Source organism: Branchiostoma belcheri, unplaced genomic scaffold (assembly GCF_001625305.1).
Source record: "Branchiostoma belcheri isolate BF01 breed outbred unplaced genomic scaffold, Haploidv18h27 scaffold35, whole genome shotgun sequence".
NCBI classification, from domain to species: Eukaryota; Metazoa; Chordata; class Leptocardii; order Amphioxiformes; family Branchiostomatidae; genus Branchiostoma; species Branchiostoma belcheri.
Genome location: NW_017803965.1, coordinates 2,099,398 through 2,119,246, shown reverse-complemented (window position 1 = coordinate 2,119,246; position 19,849 = coordinate 2,099,398). Strand labels below are relative to the sequence as shown.

The window sequence follows — 19,849 nt, the reverse complement described above, 5'->3', positions numbered from 1 at the left end:
GTGATGGCACACTCAATTTTTCCCAACCCTTTTTTAATGCCACCACTAACATGGGACAATACAGTACTCATTTTGTCTGAGTGAAGTGAAGATAGTCGTGTAAAGTGCCTTTCCCAAGGGCACAATACCGGTGGCATGGCAGGGTTCGAACCCAGGACCTCTTGTTTCTGAGTCAACCACTTTAAAGTGTTACACCACACGACCCCACCCATGTGTCTATGTGTCCTCATGAGTACCTAACACTGCTGGTTGTATCAAGAATAACATAATATCATGATTTCCATTGATTTGTTTCCCAGTGAGTGAAAAGTGTGACTTTACTGGAGGAGACCTGTGTGGCTGGATCTCTCTGGACACAGACGGACCACGAATATCACGTGCCGTCACGTACTACCGCTGGCAGACAGGGCAGGGGAAGGACAGAACTCCTTCTGAAGCCTCCAATAACATCAGGCCTGGTGTGGACCATACCTCAGGAACAGGAGACGGTTAGTTCAGCAGCAAGTTAGAATGTCAATATTTTAAATTGTAGGATGTAGGATACACAACCAGTGCTTCTCTGCCCTTTTTAGGGCTAGGAAAAAGTTGTGTTTCCTGTTTCACGACGACCCTAGAAAAAAGGCTGTCCCTAGACTTTTTTTTGTGTGGACCCCTGCAAGGGACATTTTTTAATGCTGTTCTACCACTTATTTGGTTGTACTTGTTACAAGGTCTTTTCACCTTCTCATGAGTAGCCTGCATCATTGAGTAGCCTGTGTCAGTGTTCTACCAACCTGTTGAAATCATTTTTGGATACAATATATACTGTATTTGTATCTTTACCTTTGTATATGAACGTTTTATTTTGCTGTTATTATCTCTAACTCTTTGTTTGCTTGTGTGTCTATAGTTAATCAAATACTTGTTTAGAGGAAGTGGGAAATGGAGTAACTGCAGATTGATAGGAAGGTCAAATTAAACGTCAAATGGTCTCATCAGAAAGTGAGATCTAATAGGTCAAAAAGTACAAGTATCCAGGTCGCTATGATATTAGTACTTTTCTAACATAGTCCCATATGTCCTCAGGTTATTACCTGTTTGCGGACAGCTCACCTGGAAGTTTCCAGGACACCGCACAGATCATCACACCAGTGATCTCCCGTACGGGGTCCCAGTGTGTGCTGTCTTTCTGGTACTACATGCACGGGTCCAGTATCGGCTCACTGCACATCTACAGGTCAATACAGCCATTACCTTATGTTTAAGGACAGAGGAGTGTGCCAATGTACATGTACTAATATAATTGATATGACAAGGGTATGCTTTGGTAAGCAATAGCAAAAAACAATTATTTCAGAAATCTAACTTTTACTAACTCACAGATCAATCCCTAGCAATAGCCTTTGACTAGTCATTTAGCTAGATCCATATCATTTTGATTGTTAGTTTTCAGACATGTATTAATGTAGAATTTTAGTAAGAAGACAAAACAAAAACAGACGAGATTTGAGGAAAACTTGCTTCTGACTCTGTTCACTCCCTGAAACACAGGTAGTGAACAGACTCTGAGGCAGATTTTCTTCCTTGGACTTTGTTTTCATGTTTAGCAATCAGAGAAGCAAGAAATGGATTATTGTGGCCTAGAATAGATATTAAACAGCTGTAGCTGTTACCTAATCACTAAAATTGTTACTGATAGTTTTGCTTGTTTCACACCCTGCAGAGTCTTTAGTGGTCAGCAGGTGGAGCTGTTTGAGATAGACGGTGAGCAAGGAAATGTCTGGAAGGAGGGCCAGGTCTTCCTGGGCACCAACCAGAACATTGAGGTCAGTAAAATTGTAGTTAAACAAAGTCCTTTGTAGACAACCAGTATACAACCATCTGCAGTTTTGGTGACAGTCACCTTCCTCAGGCAATACGGACTGGTTGTACCAAAAGATCAACATGTGGTTATAGACTGGCAGTGTATAAGTGTATGATTGTACCTTGTTAAAGGCAACTGATATATAATTTCAGTCCCAATTTTCAAGTCAATTTTCTGGTCAAAACATGTGTTAATGCCTTTGCACCTGTAGAATCATGGTCTTGTTCTGAAGTGGTGTACAACAACTCTAGTTCAGCTGTTTTTGTTGTTTCTTTGCACCCAGATTATGATTGAAGCCAGAAGAGGCCGCAGCTGGGTAGGAGACATCAGTATTGATGATGTACAGTTCCGACAGTGCATGCCACCAGGTAAGGCCACACCAATTTTATGTGATGCTTGGTTCCTTGATGCTTTGGATTTTTGATATGGCAAAGCAGTTTGAAAATATTAAGAGCAATCATAACCAACAGTTTCCATAGAGACCATATGCACAAGGGGTTGGCTGTACACTCATTAAATCTTGATTTTCACAACTCTAGCAAAATTGTACTTAGTTGGGGAGCTTTTCGAGGGACACTTTGTTGTGTTAGTGTTAAGATAGCTCATCGGCAGATTGTACTGTGCTTGCTCAAAACCTGTAATGTGTTGTGCGTAGCACTTTGGCAAAACATCTCATTTAAGGTTGTATTTTGCATATTTAAGGATGACATCCTGTCTATAGATTCAAGGACATCATCTGCAATGGGCAAGATTTTGATGCAATTTTTACCAAATTTCCTATGACAGTTGTGAAAAATCCAGGTTTCACGCAGGTGCAGTACATTCTGTCGACATGCTGTCACATGTACATTTCTATGACCATGTGTTTTTCTACAGAGCCAGACCAGGGTGCCCAGTGTACAGCTGATCAGTTCAAGTGTGCGCTGGGTTTCTGCATCCCCCAGTCCCAGCACTGTGACTTTGTGGACGACTGTGGAGATAGGTCTGATGAGGACAGCCTCAGTGGACACTGTGGTAATTAAGTTTATCATCTTTCCAAATCCCCTGTAGGAAAAGGGTACATTATTTAGCTTCAATGGTTATATTGGTTTGCCACTAATGTAACAACTGTACAAAGCAGGAGTATAGAACTCACTGCTCAAAGTAATGAAATTGATTAACAAGAAGCATTATGCAAACAATTTATCAGATTTAAATTTTGGCTTGTAAAAATAGAGTTTCTGAGCACAGCATCTATAGATGCTGTTCAACCAAGAGGTTCAACATACCATATACATTTGCAAGAAGTTGAAAGCAAAGTTTTCTAGATTTGATCATAATTGTGGCTGATTTTCCTGTTTTTCTTGTAAAACACTCAAATACAAATGTGTCAGTTCTGAATTCAAAACCTAGAGGACAGTGATCATGAAACTATTTGCTATGAACAGTAACAAAAGTACGTTCAACCTTTTCAGAGAGGTACCCAGCTCGCTGTGACTTTGAGACAGACAAGTGCCCGCGGTACTGGATTGAGGAGGCATCTGATGACTTTGACTGGACACTAAGAGCCGGTAGCACGGCCTCATCTGGTACAGGTCCCAGTGTGGATCATACCAACAGAGATCCCACAGGTGGGCCGCTGTTTTTATGCTGTCATTGTTGGTTGGTTGATATTACTACTTATTGGCAGTACAAGTATTGCAATATTCAAGGTCACCCAAGACAATGACAGTAGCCTGGTTACATGTTACATGTCCACTACAAAATGACGGCATAGATGTACCAGTAACTGTCCAGAAAACAGTTTGTATTTGTGATGTGATTTTTTCTGTTAGGAGGCACTCATCATGTAAAAAACGGCCTAGAAACCTGGGATTGCAGTAAATGACTGTTGGTGACATGATCTTGTCTGTCTGTCTGTGTAGGTCATTACATCTACATTGAGAGCTCAGCACCCAGACAACCTGGTGACAAGGCTCGGATCCGCACCCCTCCCTTCAGTCAGGCGTATGATGGTTGTAAGGTGAGTACTGTCTACTTCAAATATAAACTTGGTTTCTAGTGTTTTTTTAAAGAAAGTTTGAAACTAATAATCTGTATAATTTTCCCCCAGTTGAGGCTGTTCTACCACATGTATGGTGTAGATGTGGGCTCGCTGAATGTCTACAGAAGGACCAGCTACCTCCAGTCCAATGGCTTGACTCTCATGACCAGCATTACCGGAGACCAAGGAAACTTCTGGCGGAGACTGGAGGTGGACTTCACAGGGTCTACTAACTTTGAGGTACTCTCTTCTTTCTTTCTGGTTACTCCTGGACTAAAGACAAAGAAAGTATCAGGCTTTTTTGTTACCCGGTGGTGCAATAGTACACTGACAGTCATCTTCAATATTGTAAAGGATGGAATAATTACAGTGCTTTTATTTATAGCAGTCCTTTGATTGCAAAGGATCTAAGTATTGCAACATTGCTTTTTTAATCTAAGAACAAACAAAATTAGTGTCGCAACTATGTATTAATATGACTTGTATGAAGGTAATGATAATCTTGTTTATTTGTTTGTTTATTGTTTGGGTTCTATCCTTGAACAGGTGGTTATTGAGGGTGTCCGTGGAACAGGTCCGATGGGTGACATCTCTATTGATGACATCTCCATGACAATGGAATGTGTGAAAGGAGGTAAGCAGTCCCCAGTACTCCTCTTTATGTCATAGGCTACACTGACTGAATCTTATGGATGACATCCCCTGAAGACCTTCAAACTAGTACGCGTGGGAGAGTAAAAAAAATTCCACCCAAAAAAAATGCTGCTGGACCACAGGAATACAAAGCTGGTATTGTGAGTTTACGGACTTTTGCAACAAACCATAACATGCTGATTTTTTGCAGCATTTATGACGGTAAGTCATCCATACTGGTATCAGTTGAAATCCTTCTTTTTTACTGACTTAGAGGTGACACGTGTTTCATGAACTCAAGATACTAATATATGTTTTCTTCTTCTATAGGCCAACTGCCAGATGGCCCCACTCTCAGCCCCCCTCCCACCCAACACCCCAGCTGCCCTACAGGCTGGCTGAAGTGTACCAACAGTGACACCTGCTACGCACCTTACAAGAAGTGTGACTTCATCGATGACTGTCAGGACGGCACCTCCACTGTGCCTTCTTCTGATGAAAACAGCTGTGGTGAGTTAGTAAACCTCTTGTACTATATGTTTTGTGCATTAAGGGGGCGTTGTGTGATATTATTGCACCAAAATTGAAATATTTTGATTAAAAAAATATTCATCAGATTGTAATTTATTTCCACTTTTAAAGAAACTCGTAACGTAATTTTGGCACCTATGTCCTGAATGGCACTTACCAGTATTTCCAATGATCCAAGGTTGATTCAACTTTAAGTTAGTAATACTTTCCAAAGAAATGACTAGAAAATTTGCTTTTTGTACTATCCTAATGGAGCTCCATTTGTGTATTATTTGTGTATCAAAGGCCTTAAAAACAAAAGTCCTTGTACTTTTGCTGTGTCTGTACATTTCTTTGTTCTTGTGTCTGCCAGGGAATGACTGTGACTTTGAGAGCAGTTTTGCCCCTCTCTGTGGGTGGAAGAACTCTGCCAGTGACAACTTTGACTGGACACTTCACCAGGGCCACACCCCATCCTCTGGCACTGGGCCTGGTCAGGACCATACCACCAACTCAGGTACTCCAGAATGTTCTGATGTAACAATATTTGTAAGCCCTCTATGTGCATTTTTAATGTATTCTGTGCTATGTCGATGAAGGTAGACATCCAGGTAAACAATATTCAAAGACAAATCAAACTCTACTACTAGAATGACAGGTGTCACTCGAAACATCTGGAAGTTTATCCAGTAGTAGAGTTTGACTTGCCTTTGAATATTCTCTAGCAGTCGGCATTTCAGTACCAAGGAGAGCATGCTGTAAGATGTTTTGGGATAAACACATGAGCATGGTAGAAAACCTGTCTAGGTGGCTCAAACCATCCAGTTCCTTGAACTTGGCAACTGAAAGTACAAAACTGGTGTGATATGCTGTTTCATAGTTACGTTAATTTTTAGTAAATTTGTCGTAAGGATATGTACATGTACAGTATGTCATAAAACTACTACGGCAAGCAGAATTGGCCCCTCGAAATGCAGGAAATAGCATTTTAGAGGATCACCATTATGTTGCGTCAAACAAAATTGAGATGATGAAAAAAATTCCAGGCTTCAGAACACTGTTGTACCATGTGGCCTTACCACTTGTCTCTCTTACCTGCGAGTCTACTTCTGTCCTGCTGCAGTATCAGGCCACTACCTGTACATCGAGAGCAGCACATCTGCAGGTGTGTCTATGGGAGACATCGCTCACATCACCACAGGTGTCTACCAGGTGTCCAGCACCACCTGCAAGCTGCGCTTCTGGTACCACATGTACGGGACAGGCACTGGCATGCTCAACGTAAAGATCAAGTCTGTCAACAGTGGCCTGACTGATCTGGTCTGGAGTAAGACAGGTGAGACAAGTCAGGTGTGGGCGGGGCAGGGGATTATATGGTCGATTAGAAGTTGAGGACAGGTGAGAGAGAATCTAAAGCAATGTCTGTAGGAAGAGAGTGAAATTTTTTATTGTTTATGCATTTGATTGCTATAATTTTACTTTTGCAAGTTTAGAGATAGATGCTTTCATGGCCTTATACATTCAATTAGGTATTCAAATACATGAACTTTCATTGTCTTTGGATTGTTCTATATTAAAGACATCACATTTAGCATGTAGCTTTTAGTATGAAGCTAACGAAAGGGTGGTACAACTATGACCAATGTACAGTTGACCACTGATGTTTACATGTAACTATAACCATTGGATATTTGTTTGTCTTATCTGAGAGTTTCTCTTCAAGTACATTTTGCACTTGGAAATGAGCCTTCAACTATGTGTTACTCTGACTGACCTTCAATTGTGATTGATTTATGAACCTTGTGTTGCCATGCCAACTCTGTAGGTGACCAGGGTAACCAATGGCAGCAGGCGGAGGTTTCTATTGGCAACAAACGCCAGTTTGTGGTGCTGATTGAGGGAATGCGAGGCTCTGATCACCTGGGAGACATCGCACTGGATGATATCTCCTTCGTGTCCTGCTCTACAAGTAAGAAATGTTTAAAATATAATCAAATTTCTTGATTTGAAATTTTTTCAACTGTGAGTTATGTAAATTAGTTTGAACTTGAACCAAGGTATGTTTTTCTGAATATGCAAATGAATGCACATTAGCTTATTATAATAAAATCCCAGGAGTCTTCATCACATTTAATTCTGAGGCCCATATGCTTTGGTTTTACTTTGAATTTTGCTCACATTTGTGGGGAGTACCTAAAAAAATTGTCTTGTGCCTGAATTTCGGACTTTAGTATATCAACATGTAATTTTGCCCCTGACTCATAGAAAAGAATCTTGCACCAAATGTATGGTACATTGCCATCAATTACTACATAAATTGATCCTTCACAGATCCACCCCCATTGCAATGTGGAGCTGATGAGTTTAGATGTACAAGCCAGCCACAGTGCGTGAGCCAGGATGTGGTGTGTGACTACAAGAATGACTGTACTGATGGAACTGATGAGGCACGCTGTGGTATGAACAACTTCTGCAGAATCTGTCTTTTGTAAATTCAGACATCTTGATGCTTGTCAAACATTTTGCTACTTAGAGAAGGCTATATATAATATAATATATATATTAGGTTTCTTGAATTTGGGATGAATTTGGGATGAATTTGAAATTTCTTGGGTTTTCCTGAAAATGGGACATCACATTGATATTGATATTGATATTTTGAGTTATGGAACATGGGGTCTCAGCATGCTGCATTGATGAAGTTCACAGTTGATGACATTTAGCAAGAAAAAATCTTAAGCTAAAAACTATAATATAATTATAACACTGAGGCAAGAAATCAAAGGAGGGACAAAGACTGGGAGATATGACAGTCACTGTACTTCATGTAACAAACATCTGATGTTCTATCTTGACTTTTTAAGAAGAAAGATTATTTATGTCCTTCATCAGTGTGCCCTCTGTTCTTTCCAATCCATTGAGGTCTTGTTTTCTTTTTTATTTACAGTCTACCAGCCTGGAAACTGCAACTTTGACAATGTAGCATCCTCTGTTATTGGATGTGGATGGTCACAACTAGACAGCGATGACTTTGACTGGTCTGGTCCTGCTACAAACACACCTACAGCCAACACTGGGCCTTCCTCCACTCACAACAACATTGGTATGTCATAGTTCTCTCATGCAGTGTACTTTCCTGTGGGTGATAAAGATTTTTCAAATGTCTTCAAAGAATGACAAAGAGTGGTACGGCACTTCATACCCTTCTGTCACAGATAGGGTGCTGTATCCTTTGCTTTATTTAGGGCAGGGTGCTCTTTGAATCAGCTTACAGGATTTTGTTTTGCATAACTAAGATTGGCCATTCAATCATTGACTAGTATAGGTGCTGACTCTGCAAAATAAAACTAGATAATACACCTGATGTCAGCCATTTGTCATAATTCCTGGAAAGTTTATAATAGCTGCAATCTCTGTTGAGTGATGGTTAATATGCGCTCATGTAAATGGAAACAAAAGTTTCTGAAAAGGCAGCTTCTCTACACCCACCCCCAGGTCGATTCCTGTACATCGAGAGTTCCTCGCCCCAGAGACCAGGCATGCTGGCAGCCCTGGAGAGTTCCGACTTCCCCCCGGGTATCGGCACATGTAGGATGAGGTTCTTCTATCACATGTATGGGTCTCCACAGATGGGGGCACTCAAGGTAAGGAACATGCTGTTTGTATACTGAGTCCTGCCTATTTTTGCTCACTCAATTTGCATGCTTCTGAAAAAAATTGCAGTCTTTACTATAATGGTTATCCACTATTTCCTGCCAAGATGTCACTTGTATTTTCCTTGTGTTTTATTGTACACAGTACACAATTTAGCTTTTAGCTGCAATGTACTTCTTATTAGTAAACCATTCGCTTGTTTGTTTGTTTGTTTGTTGCATTATGCAATCATGTGCATGTATTGAGCTACCAAATTACATGTACTGACTCAGAGGTTTGTTTCAGTTGATTGTGACTGATATAGTCTCTGTCTTGTGCCCTCCCCAGGTGTACACACACTCCAAATCAGGTCCACGGCAGCTCATGTGGATAGAGGCAGGAAACAAGGGCAACTCTTGGCAGTACGCAAACTTCCCCATCGGAAACTCGGACATGTACAAGGTGGTGGTGGAGGCTGAAGTAGGCGGGAATGACCGCAGTGACATCGCCATTGATGACATCTCCTTCTCTCCAGGCTGTTCCAACTGTAAGTTATCTTTTCTTTAATCTGTAGACCAGAAAACCTACAAGTTCAAAGCCGGTGTCTGAAAATTTCATAGATGATAGCCACACCATTGTAATTTCCTGGTTTTGGGATTTTAGAAGTAATGCTAGATCAGAGTACCAACTGTTACATGAGAATAGAGTCTGAGAAGATGTCTGGGCCTTAACTGTGATGCACACTGTTTCAGGGAATGAGTCAAGATTCCCTCCCAGATCTCTGCTTTTATGATTTTTCCATCTATATTTTTGCAATAGTTTGATATGAGAGTAGTAGGAGTAGTAGTACTAGACTAAGTATATTGCTGCAGGGGTCCCTGGTTGGGCTGCAGTTGGCTAATTTTAACGCCATGTTTCCAGCTGGTATTAAGGACACACTCTCTAATATCCTTCTTGATACACTCCATCCAGAATTCGATATGCATGAAATATCTAATATCTAATTCCCTACCTCTCACCACAGTGACAAACAGCTGCCCAGTCGGCCAGTTCTACTGCCCAGACTTCCCCCTCATCAACTGTCTGCCTGACGTCTGGATCTGTGATGGTGACATCGACTGTCCTGATGGACGTGATGAAGCCGGTTGTCGTAAGTTTCACACATTCCTGTTTGCTATTGCTGCTGTTCCAGAATGCCAAGTTTTTTCACCAAACTTTTTTTAGATGTTATAAAAATCGGTCAAAGCATACTTCCCAGTATTTTTTTTACTTCCTAGTTGCTTAATCTAAAATTATTGTTAACATTCTACTGGTTATTGGATAGTAATCTAAAGAATGAATTCAGGCTTCAACATCATAGTCTATTACTACCATGTAACTTGGCATGATTTTTCTTGTGCAACTGAAGCACAGTAAAGATAATGCAAAAATCTTTGTTTCTCTCTTCTAGCAACCGCGTCGTACCAGTCAACACCAGCAGCCGTGACTAGACCAGGTGGTTCAACAGGTATGTGGGAGTCAGGCTTGCTACCAAGATTCCCTAGAATGTAGCTTTCCTTAGCTCTACTATGGAATACTATATAGTATTACATGTAGTTGGAAATGTTCCTGTGGTTTTTTGAAGTGATCTCTTTACTGCAAAACCATTGCAGCTGTAACAGTACTGTACTACAGAATTGTTAACTGCAAACATAGAACTCTGCAAAAACCTTCTTTCCCAGACTCCTGCTGCAAAATTTAATCTCTGCAATGGGCCATCTGGCAATTGCAATTACAAATATGTTTGTTACTGCACCTGTTGCTATGTAATGTTGGAAAATAGCACAATGTCAAATTTCAAACTGACTATAAAAGAGTGTATAGATTAGGAACAATTTAAGGCTCTCTAGACATTCTCCCATTGGTATGAAATAAAGTTTCCTTTCAAAAGAATCTTATCAGACACATGCATATACTTGACTGTGTACGTAAGTTCAAGCCTTGTTTGTTATGTTTGCCAGGTACAGCGAGCCCAGGTACAGTGAACCCAGGTCCTTGTGGTGTCCGTGAGCTGAGGTGTACAAACGGCCAGTGTGTGTCGGCCATGTTCCAGTGTGATGGAGTCAGCGACTGTAGTGACAACTCAGATGAAGTCGGCTGTAGTAAGTTTATCTCAACTCTTTTTACAAGTATACATACTGTTGACCTCAATAAAGAAATGTCCCTAAGATACCTGACAGAGTGAAGTTGCATGTTTTGACAATTTTGCTGTCAAAAGCAATCTTAAGGTTGACCATATTTCCCCATCTTGTTATAGCTGGCAACTTCCTCGGTAATGGCACCATTGTCTATTGTGTACCTCACCAGCACCTGTATTTATGTTTACTTGTGCCTTTGCAGAAGACAAACATATTGTTTTTGCTCTGTTTCTTCATCTTCTCCAAACACAAAAGGTCAATGACCTGGACCAGACGTCTGTCACCATGGTAACTGCCACTGTAGCAAATACCCTGTGATGTTGGGTTACATTTTGCAGGACAGAGTGGGAAGGGCTGGTCACCGTATATTATATGAATGTGCTTCAGAATAAACAGAGCAGTTATTTTTAAATTACTGTTACAGTAGTGTGTTAGGCTAGGCCATGTGGAGGTAAGCATAATGCTTTGCAAATGTTACCTTTTTGGTTTCTGACTGTATTTTTCTGTCTTATAACAGCTGGAGACTTCCCCTGTAATGGCAGCAGTGTCTATTGTGGTTCCACCAGCAGTTGTCTGAGTCAAACTACCCGCTGTGACGGGACTGATGACTGCACAACAGGAGCTGACGAGGCTCTGTGTGGAAGTACGTATCATTAAGTTTGTAAAAGGATGTAGGATTCTAAAGAGAAAAGAAATAGTCAAGAACATACTAGTACATAAAATGATGTCATACATGTCACAGCTCAAATATACACTTAATTATTTCCATTTTCTGTCATAGTTGATACTGAGCCTTTTGATTTTACTATAATCTCATTTGTCTTTTTTTCATCAAGTTGTTGGTCTGACCACATTGTCATATACTTTTAGGCTGTCCCATCACCTACTGCCAGAATGGAGGACTCTGTCAATACAGGGAGGATGCCACTACTTTCTATTGCAGGTAAGCCTGGATGCTAGTCTATCCCTACGGAATCTAAATAGTTCCAGTCAAAGTTTTGTATGGCTCAAAATTAGATTATGTCATTAAAATACATAATACGGTATGTAGTGAGTCATATCAATGATACCTGTAGTTTATATATACCAATAGTGACTAAAATACAGAATCTGATATAGTTCCAGTTAAAGTTACATGTATGTCGGAAATACATGTACATTGAATAATACGGTATGTAGAGAGTCACATCAATGATACTTGTAAGTAATGCCAATAGTGACTAATTGTTCTAACTTGTTTCTCCCCAGTTGTACTGACAAGTTCAGTGGCAGTCGCTGTCAGCTGGAAGTTATCAGTCCTCCAGACAAACAGAGAGGAGGGACAAATAGTGAGTTTTGGGTCATTTCTGTAGCCAGCAGTGCTGCACAATATCATTTGATTGCAGTGTATCATTACACAGTAGTGAAGTGTATTTTGTCAGAACTGAGGCATGATAACGTTTGGTAAGAGCCCATGTAATAACTAGCCGTTTCATACAGGGTTCTAGCAGTTAGGCACAGGGTTCTAGCTGTTAGGCACACAGGCTTCCAAATGCTCAATAGAATAACTTGAGTTTGTTTCACCTGAGCAGAGTACACTGCTTGAGAAAATTCTAATACCAGATTCAGATGCTGGAATTGGTACAACTTTATAGGGTCACCAAATTTCGTCACATTTCGCATTGAAATATGTTTTCTCAGGTGGGCATGACATAGAATCTGCAGTTGGGCTGATACCTACAAATACTCCAAGTAGTATTCTATATACACCAATAAACAAAGAAGTGGAATTTTGACTCTCATATACATTTATATTTATCATCCAAAACCAATGCAAACTGATCTGCAGCAGATTTAGATACTTCCTTGTATATAGTTACACCATTATAATTGTTTGAAGTTATATCATCACTACAGATACATAATATGTATTTGGATGACATTGTTTGCATGTTTGTTTCTTCTCAGCTACCATGTGGATAGCCATTGGTCTTGTTGGAGGAGTCGTTCTTATAATGGCTGTCCTGGCGGCCATCTACTTTGTTGTCAGAAGAAACAACAGAGACAGGTCAGTCTTTTAAGTACATGTACACTAAGCCTTGATTTGCAAAAGTTCTATTTGCTCTAAAAATTTACTGTACTGTTCATCTGAATAGCATTAGACCAAAATGTTAACATTCACACATTCAGAACCTTCCCCCAAACACTAGCCGACCGAAGTAGAGTGACGTTCAAAAGCAGCCTAACCGAATCAAGGCCACACCTACCTTTCTATACAAATCAAATCGAATTTGAGTTAGATTTGAGTCAAATTTGAATGCCAGCCACACCCCAACCTACACCCAAACAACAAGTGTATCCTACGTAGCCAAACTCAGCTGGCCCAGCCAACTTTGCTCCCGACCTACTTCTATCCATGGTTGGGGGGAATTCAGCTAGTTTTGGGTATGCCATATTCAGCTAAGTGTGACAGGGGTAAGTTGTTACAAGAACTAATTCGATGCTCATGAAGGTTAACCAGTCTTTTTGTCCTGCAGGAGATTTGGAGGCCTTCCTGGTTATGGTACCAACAACCCTACTTATGAACCTGATCAACTTCAAGATGTAAGTCATGGTCAAGTCCACATTAAAATGAGAACCTTTCGTGCACCTGATCAACCTCAAGACGTAAGTTAAGTCATGGTCAAGGGCACATCAAAGTGAGAACCTTTCGAATAATGAGGTCTTGAATAAGATTAGACCAAAAGATCTTTTCTATTGATTTTTCAAAGCAAAGGAGCAAATACAGTGAGCGAAAAATATCATAAAAATACACTGATAATGTGATCATCATAGTATTATACAATAATAAGAAGCTCAGAAATTTCTAAATATGATGGCAAAATCCAAAAACTGTATATTCATACTTACAAGGATAACACTGATGACAAAAATTTTGAGTATAACAAACAATAATGATAACAACGTAAATTCAAACATGAGAACAAAATGTGACAAAAATTCAGGAATTCAAACATGAAAATGATAATACAGATGTAACAGAAATTCAAATTTAACAAAACTTAAGAATGATAGGTAAGCAGAATATCAGCTTAATGACATATATAGGTCTTACTTAGTCTCAATATGACCACAAACATGTAATATTTACCAAAACTATAACATTTGGCACTTCAAGGCACCTTCAATTCATATATTAAGTAGCCCTGTCCTTGGTGCTGAACACCTTCACTTCTTACATAACTAACCCTGTTCTTGGTGTTCTTTGTACTTACATAACTGCATTTATATAGTTCAAGAAATACGTTTCAAAACCTGTTGAAACTTCTATCATCAAAGAATTTCTATTTATCACAATCAGATATAAAATGCAGATTGTAAAATGCAGATTGCTCACATCTGTTGATGATACAGGCCACATTTACTAGTTGCTTATTCCAAGATCTGTTGTTTTGTCTCCACAGTTCAAATTCAGTGATGTAGATACGTCATACATGATTGACACCCCAGATACAACCTACATGATTGACACCCCACAGGTGAGTTACAAGGCCTTTCTAGGAATTGTAATGCTTCATAGACTCAGACCTGTCACCATGCCACTATGTTTAGTATATATACAACTGCTTACTGTACCCTTTCTAAATATAGTATAGCGTAGCTTAGCACGTAAAATGTGCACTGCATGAGGTACTTAGTCAATAGTTCTCTTCAGCATTCTGCCAGTACCCGTTGAACCTACATGTATATGTAGAATTTTGCTAGACCTATTCCAGCTAGTAATCTTATAATCTGCCATCTACCTACCACATTTGTTGTGCAATGAAGTTTGACCATATATTGTTTTCTGACAGAAACTTGGCACAGATGCTGCTGGAATAGACAACCCACTGTACGGTATGAAGAAGGAAGCAGACTTTGGGCTGGACATAGATGCTCCAGCATCCAGCTCTAATGCGTAGCAACTTTAGAAAAAACTTAGATCATCAGCAGTAGAATAATTTTGTTTAAATGAAGAAAAGTCGTGACTAATCACATTGAAACAAATACACTTAGTTTGAGACAGTAGAAAGGTGGTGTATTGTGTTACATTTACCTATTTGTTTACAAAGAAATTTTGATAATGGTTAAGAATTCCTGAAAATACTTGTATCCAAATCATAGATTGTATACACCCCACTTCTTTTTGTAGCAAGTTAACATTCCCGCATTCATGCTTTTATATGTGAACAATTACAACTTATGATATGAAAACACAGCAATATTTTGGACTGTTTAAATGTGTTTGAATTGAATTGAATTGAACTGAATAGGAACAGCAGCCATTTTGGTGATCAAAGGGACATGTGTGAGGGTATTCAAGGGCAAAGTGCAAAGGAATGTTGGAAACGTTCATGTTCCACATATTTTGTAGTTTTATGAAGATTGTGTATCTTATCCACTAAAACAGTGTTTGACAGCCTCCTTTTCTACATTGTACACTTCTACCACATATACATTGCACCTACAAGAGATAGGCTGAAGCTTAAGCTTAAGCTTAAGCTATGCTAAAGGTAATTTTTTTCATAACACATGAAAGCAGAATTACTAATTTTATACCAGCATGAGATCTAAGAGGCTTTGAATGTATATATTGCTATGTCTTGCCCAATGGCCAATAGCAAATGACAGAAGAATGACTGGACTAATTAGACAGTCTGAAACTTCTATTTTGTTCATTCTGTAGTAATGAAAGAACTACTGGACTATTGGAAGGAATTCAGGTAAGGGTAAAGTTGTACAGTTTTATGTAATTAATCTCATCCAAGCAACTGCTGATATGTACAGTGATGCACACACACATGCTTGAGTGAAATAAACACTGTGCTTTTAACATTGACATAATGTTTGTATTGCATTGCATTTTCTTAATTATTTCTACCCCTACTGTTATATACTATTGAATGAATGAATGAATAAATGAAGCCACAAGAGCAGCAGAGGAGAGTTAAATGGAGGAGGATGGTGAACTAGATATAATATTAGATGAACTAGATATATAGATGAACTGTATATAATGATAACATTTACTTGAAAAGTCAGATGTATTGTGAGGTCTTATTAAGTGTAACTTAAGCTGATGGTGAATTGTCACATGGAAGTTTGGTAAAAATGTACAATCAGCACCAAGGACAGGGTCAATCTCCTCACTTGTGGCACTGTAGGCTGTAACGTGGCTTAGTAAGAGCTATTCTAGGTTTAAAAGGGCGCCAAATAAGTTTTACTACAGTGTTACGTAATATACGAGGTGAAGTGCATGGATCAAAAGCGGCCTCTAGCAGTTCAGCGTAGGACTGCACCCAATACTTGGGCCGAACTACTCCATTACTGCAGTGATTGGGCTATCTTCGAGGCCCTAGACTAGAAATTTTCCACCGCCTGTCTTAAGTACGCAATCGGTAGGAGTTTTACACAGTTGCGTGGAACTCCCGCCGCGACAAAGCTCTTTAACAGGTTTCCTACACTCCGATCGGTTGCCCTAGTTGAAGCTGGGGCGGCGGCGAAGAGCTTCTACCGGCCCCGAGGGCAAGTTGGCCGAACGCCAACCACCTGTAGAAAGCCGCCGTTGATGAGAGGATCACACGTCAGTGCCACAAGATACCGGTGCACAGGTGATGAGGAAAGACTGTTCATGTCGTAAGTCTGTCAGAAAACAGGGTGTCGAAGTCAGAGGCAGGAACCCTGTCCTGGAAGCCTCCCCGTACTACGGGACTAGGCCGGTTTCTACTCCGTCTGCCAGCGATACACCCCGACCAATCTAATCTGGACATTGCTCCGAAATTGGTACATTCCTCACAAAGTCGGACATTCCTCCAGGTTTGAGTGTACACTCCTCAAGGTGAGCGGACGTTCTTCCAATCACGCGGAGAAGTGTACCGATTTTGGAGGAATGTACGCTCAAAACCGGAGGAACGTACGCCCAATCACGCGGAGAAGTGTACCGATTTTGGAGGAATGTACGCTCGAAACCGGAGGAATGTACGCTCAATCACGCGGAGAAGTGTACCGATTTTGGAGGAATGTACGCTCAAAACTGGAGGAATGTACGCTCAATCACGCGGAGAAGTGTACCGATTTTGGAGGAATGTACGCTCAATCACGCGGAGAAGTGTACCGATTTTGGAGGAATGTACGCTCAAAACTGGAGGAATGTACGCTCAATCACGCGGAGAAGTGTACCGATTTTGGAGGAATGTACGCTCAAAACTGGAGGAATGTACGCTCAATCACGCGGAGAAGTGTACCGATTTCGGAGGAGTGTACGCTCAAAACCGGAGGAATGTACGCTCAATCACGCGGAGAAATGTACCGATTTCGGAGGAATGTACGCTCAAAACTGCCGAAATGTACGCTCAATCACGCGGAGAAGTGTACCGATTTTGGAGGAATGTACGCTCAAAACTGGAGGAACGTCCGCTCACCTGGAGGAGTGTACGCTCAAACCTGGAGGAATGTCCGATTTTGTGAGGAATGTATTAATTTCGGAGCAATGTCCAGATTAGATTGGTCGGGGTGCGATAGTAGCCCCACAATCGTTAAGCCGGCCCACGGTGCAGTAGTGGGCGGCATATCTCCGCAGCCCCGCCCCCGCCCGGCCCAGTTATTGTCGATAGCTGGTCAAGTAGAAATAGCCATTACCCCGCGGTACTCTACAGGGTAGAGGAATGGCACAATCTTCCCGCCTCTGCTGGCAAAATATACCCTAGACGGCAGAACCCGTAGGTCGCCCCCCTCCCAACGACGCCCGGACCCCCTCGTACGATCCAGCCCGCCGAGGACACCCGGCTTATCCCCCGGCTACCACGCCTCTCCGTCAAATGTAACTATAGAAAGTTTGTGTCATGAGTGTGTGTGTTATTTGTGATAGAAATTTGGCAATACTGGCTCATTTTTTGTTGTATTTCGCGATAATATGAACGCTATAGCCGGCTTGCCGATTCCTGTTATGGCGGCGGCTTCGCCACACGGTCTCTCAGAAAATCGACCATTCTGCAAACTCGGAGACCGTGGATTCGCCAAAAAATACGACAAAAACGTCAACGTACGGCTTTTATTTTCAGTGGTATTTGTAGACAATATAAAACGTACGACAGAGCCGTTGAAAAGTTATTGAAAATACTTGGCGTTTTCTAGAAAAATAAACATTTGTGTTTCAATCAAGTAAAATTGGTAACCCCCAAGAGACCCTAAATTCCGCCTGTCAAACCCGGAAGTGAGAAAATGGGGCCACCTGTAACAGATTTAGCCCACTCGCGGATTCCGGCGATTTGGGAATGGCCAAACGGCGGAGGCTCGTAAGGGGGTTTCAACTTTTTACAAAATAATTCATTTTATGACTTTGTCAATGTGTTTACACGCCGAAAACTGATCGTTTATTTTTTGTAGGTATGTCGGAAAATTATAAGCGACAGGTTATTGAAATTCTCGTGTTTTTGAGGCGAGAAAAATATAATATTGTAGAAGTGATTTTCATGTATCTACTTCCTAGGATTGCTTCCGTTTGACAAATACATTATATTGATACAAAGATTGACTCATTCCACACATGATACTTGTGTATTTTTGTAAATTTCTTAATTTTTAATGTTTTATAACTTTATACCAATTTCCAAACACCGGCTATACAGATACAGAGATACAAATGGCATTCAGCACCAAGGACAGGCATTGCACTACTAATTGTTAACTGGTTATTTGTAACATTTTTGACAGATGCCCTTCTTTTCCCCTTCCATGAGAGTGTTGGCATCAATGTTCAACCCAGTGGCACGTTACAGTTTCTGTTTAAACGTGACAAACGTAAGGAAAAAGACAAAATGTGCGCTTCCACCGAGAAATGATTGCATTATCTTTATTCAAATTATCAGCTGAGGACTAACAGGTGGGAACTACCCATGAGGACACGCGAACTCAGAAGTTCCAAGATGGCGGCTGCACATGGAGCGGGAGAAATTTCTGCTAAAACTTCGCCTCTTTAAGACGACAAACGTCTGTTTTATGTGGTGAGTAGTACGTAACTTTGTTCTCTGTATACTTGTGACCACTTTTGGACAGTCTCGTGTGGAAAGACGCCGTAACACCGCAGAAATATGACCGTGTTTTTAAGCATTGTGGCGTGCCATGTGCGAGGGCGCGGGAGAAGCTCCTGCTAAAAATTCGCCTCTTTAAGACGACAAACGTCTGTTTAATGTGGTGAGTAGTGCATAACTTGGTTCTGTGAATACTTGTGACCACTTTTGGACAGTCTCGTATGAAAAGACTCTGTAACAACACAGAAATATGACCCTGTTTTAAAAACATATTTGTGGCGTGGCATGTGCGAGGGCGCGCCCGAACTAGAGTTATTTGCATAATAAGTAAATTAACTTAAGGGAGAAGAGTTTACTTATGGCTTATGCTTCCCCGTCCAGCTTGATATAATCCTTCTTATGAAATTAATATTCCTGACATTCTACTATATTATCTTTCGTAAAATTTTTAGTTTGCTTTTTACCAAAATTGGATTTCTGTCCTGCAGTAAATGTCACTGTGAATATTTCTTCAATAATAGAATGTTTGACCACGTGTTTTATATACAATGTATGTTCTGACAATTTTTTTGAATGTACAAAACATATATGACATTGGGTAAAATCATTGTATGGATACTTGATGTATGTATGAATTACAGATGATTATGTTCAGGTATTTTATATTTGCCTTTTACAGGAATTGAGAATCTTGTCAAACCACATTGTTTTCCAATTATTATGTTCTGTCAATATGACCTTGAATGTGATATGATGTTTGAATGTTGTTGCACTTGTGTTTGAAATGCATTTCATGTATTGTTACTGTTTTAGACTGGTACATTGTATTCCATGCCTTCTCAAGATGCTGCATTAGTTTCTTGGCTATGATAGTATGATGTTTTTGTAGCTGGCAGTGTTCGGTCAACATGTGTGTGAATTGGTCCAGATTGTATTGAGGTGATATGTTATTAATGTGAGATGTATTTTTATGTGATTGTTG

The 19,849-nt window shown here is 40.4% G+C and overlaps 2 protein-coding genes across 2 annotated transcripts in view; both read left to right on the top strand.

Annotated features, from left to right (window-relative positions):
* LOC109475762 (MAM and LDL-receptor class A domain-containing protein 1-like) overlaps positions 1-1,186 on the top strand; it is an 87,152-nt gene extending 85,966 nt beyond the window's left edge. Inside the window, exons 146-147 of the mRNA XM_019776522.1 lie at positions 300-488; positions 1,066-1,186. The gene's annotated coding sequence lies outside the window, so the exon portion shown is untranslated. The remainder of the gene's footprint in view (positions 1-299; positions 489-1,065) is intronic.
* LOC109475761 (MAM and LDL-receptor class A domain-containing protein 1-like) lies at positions 51-14,760 on the top strand. The gene is made up of 28 exons (XM_019776521.1): positions 51-63; positions 300-488; positions 1,066-1,216; positions 1,703-1,805; positions 2,127-2,211; positions 2,720-2,857; positions 3,298-3,453; positions 3,748-3,845; positions 3,936-4,106; positions 4,413-4,500; positions 4,830-5,009; positions 5,383-5,526; positions 6,133-6,345; positions 6,835-6,978; positions 7,341-7,466; positions 7,957-8,112; positions 8,505-8,653; positions 8,991-9,189; positions 9,667-9,792; positions 10,093-10,149; positions 10,643-10,783; positions 11,337-11,462; positions 11,690-11,762; positions 12,068-12,147; positions 12,767-12,866; positions 13,336-13,402; positions 14,263-14,337; positions 14,653-14,760. The coding sequence occupies exons 1-28, from the start codon at positions 51-53 to the stop codon at positions 14,758-14,760; spliced, it is 3,456 nt and encodes a 1,151-aa protein (XP_019632080.1).
* The last annotated feature ends 5,089 nt before the right edge of the window (positions 14,761-19,849 follow it).

Excerpts from the sequence above, each read along its gene's own strand:
- LOC109475761 (XM_019776521.1), top strand. Across the intron at positions 10,150-10,642 it reads TAGACCAGGTGGTTCAACAG|GTACAGCGAGCCCAGGTACA; the intron begins GTATGTGGGAGT and ends TATGTTTGCCAG. Across the intron at positions 14,338-14,652 it reads ACATGATTGACACCCCACAG|AAACTTGGCACAGATGCTGC; the intron begins GTGAGTTACAAG and ends GTTTTCTGACAG.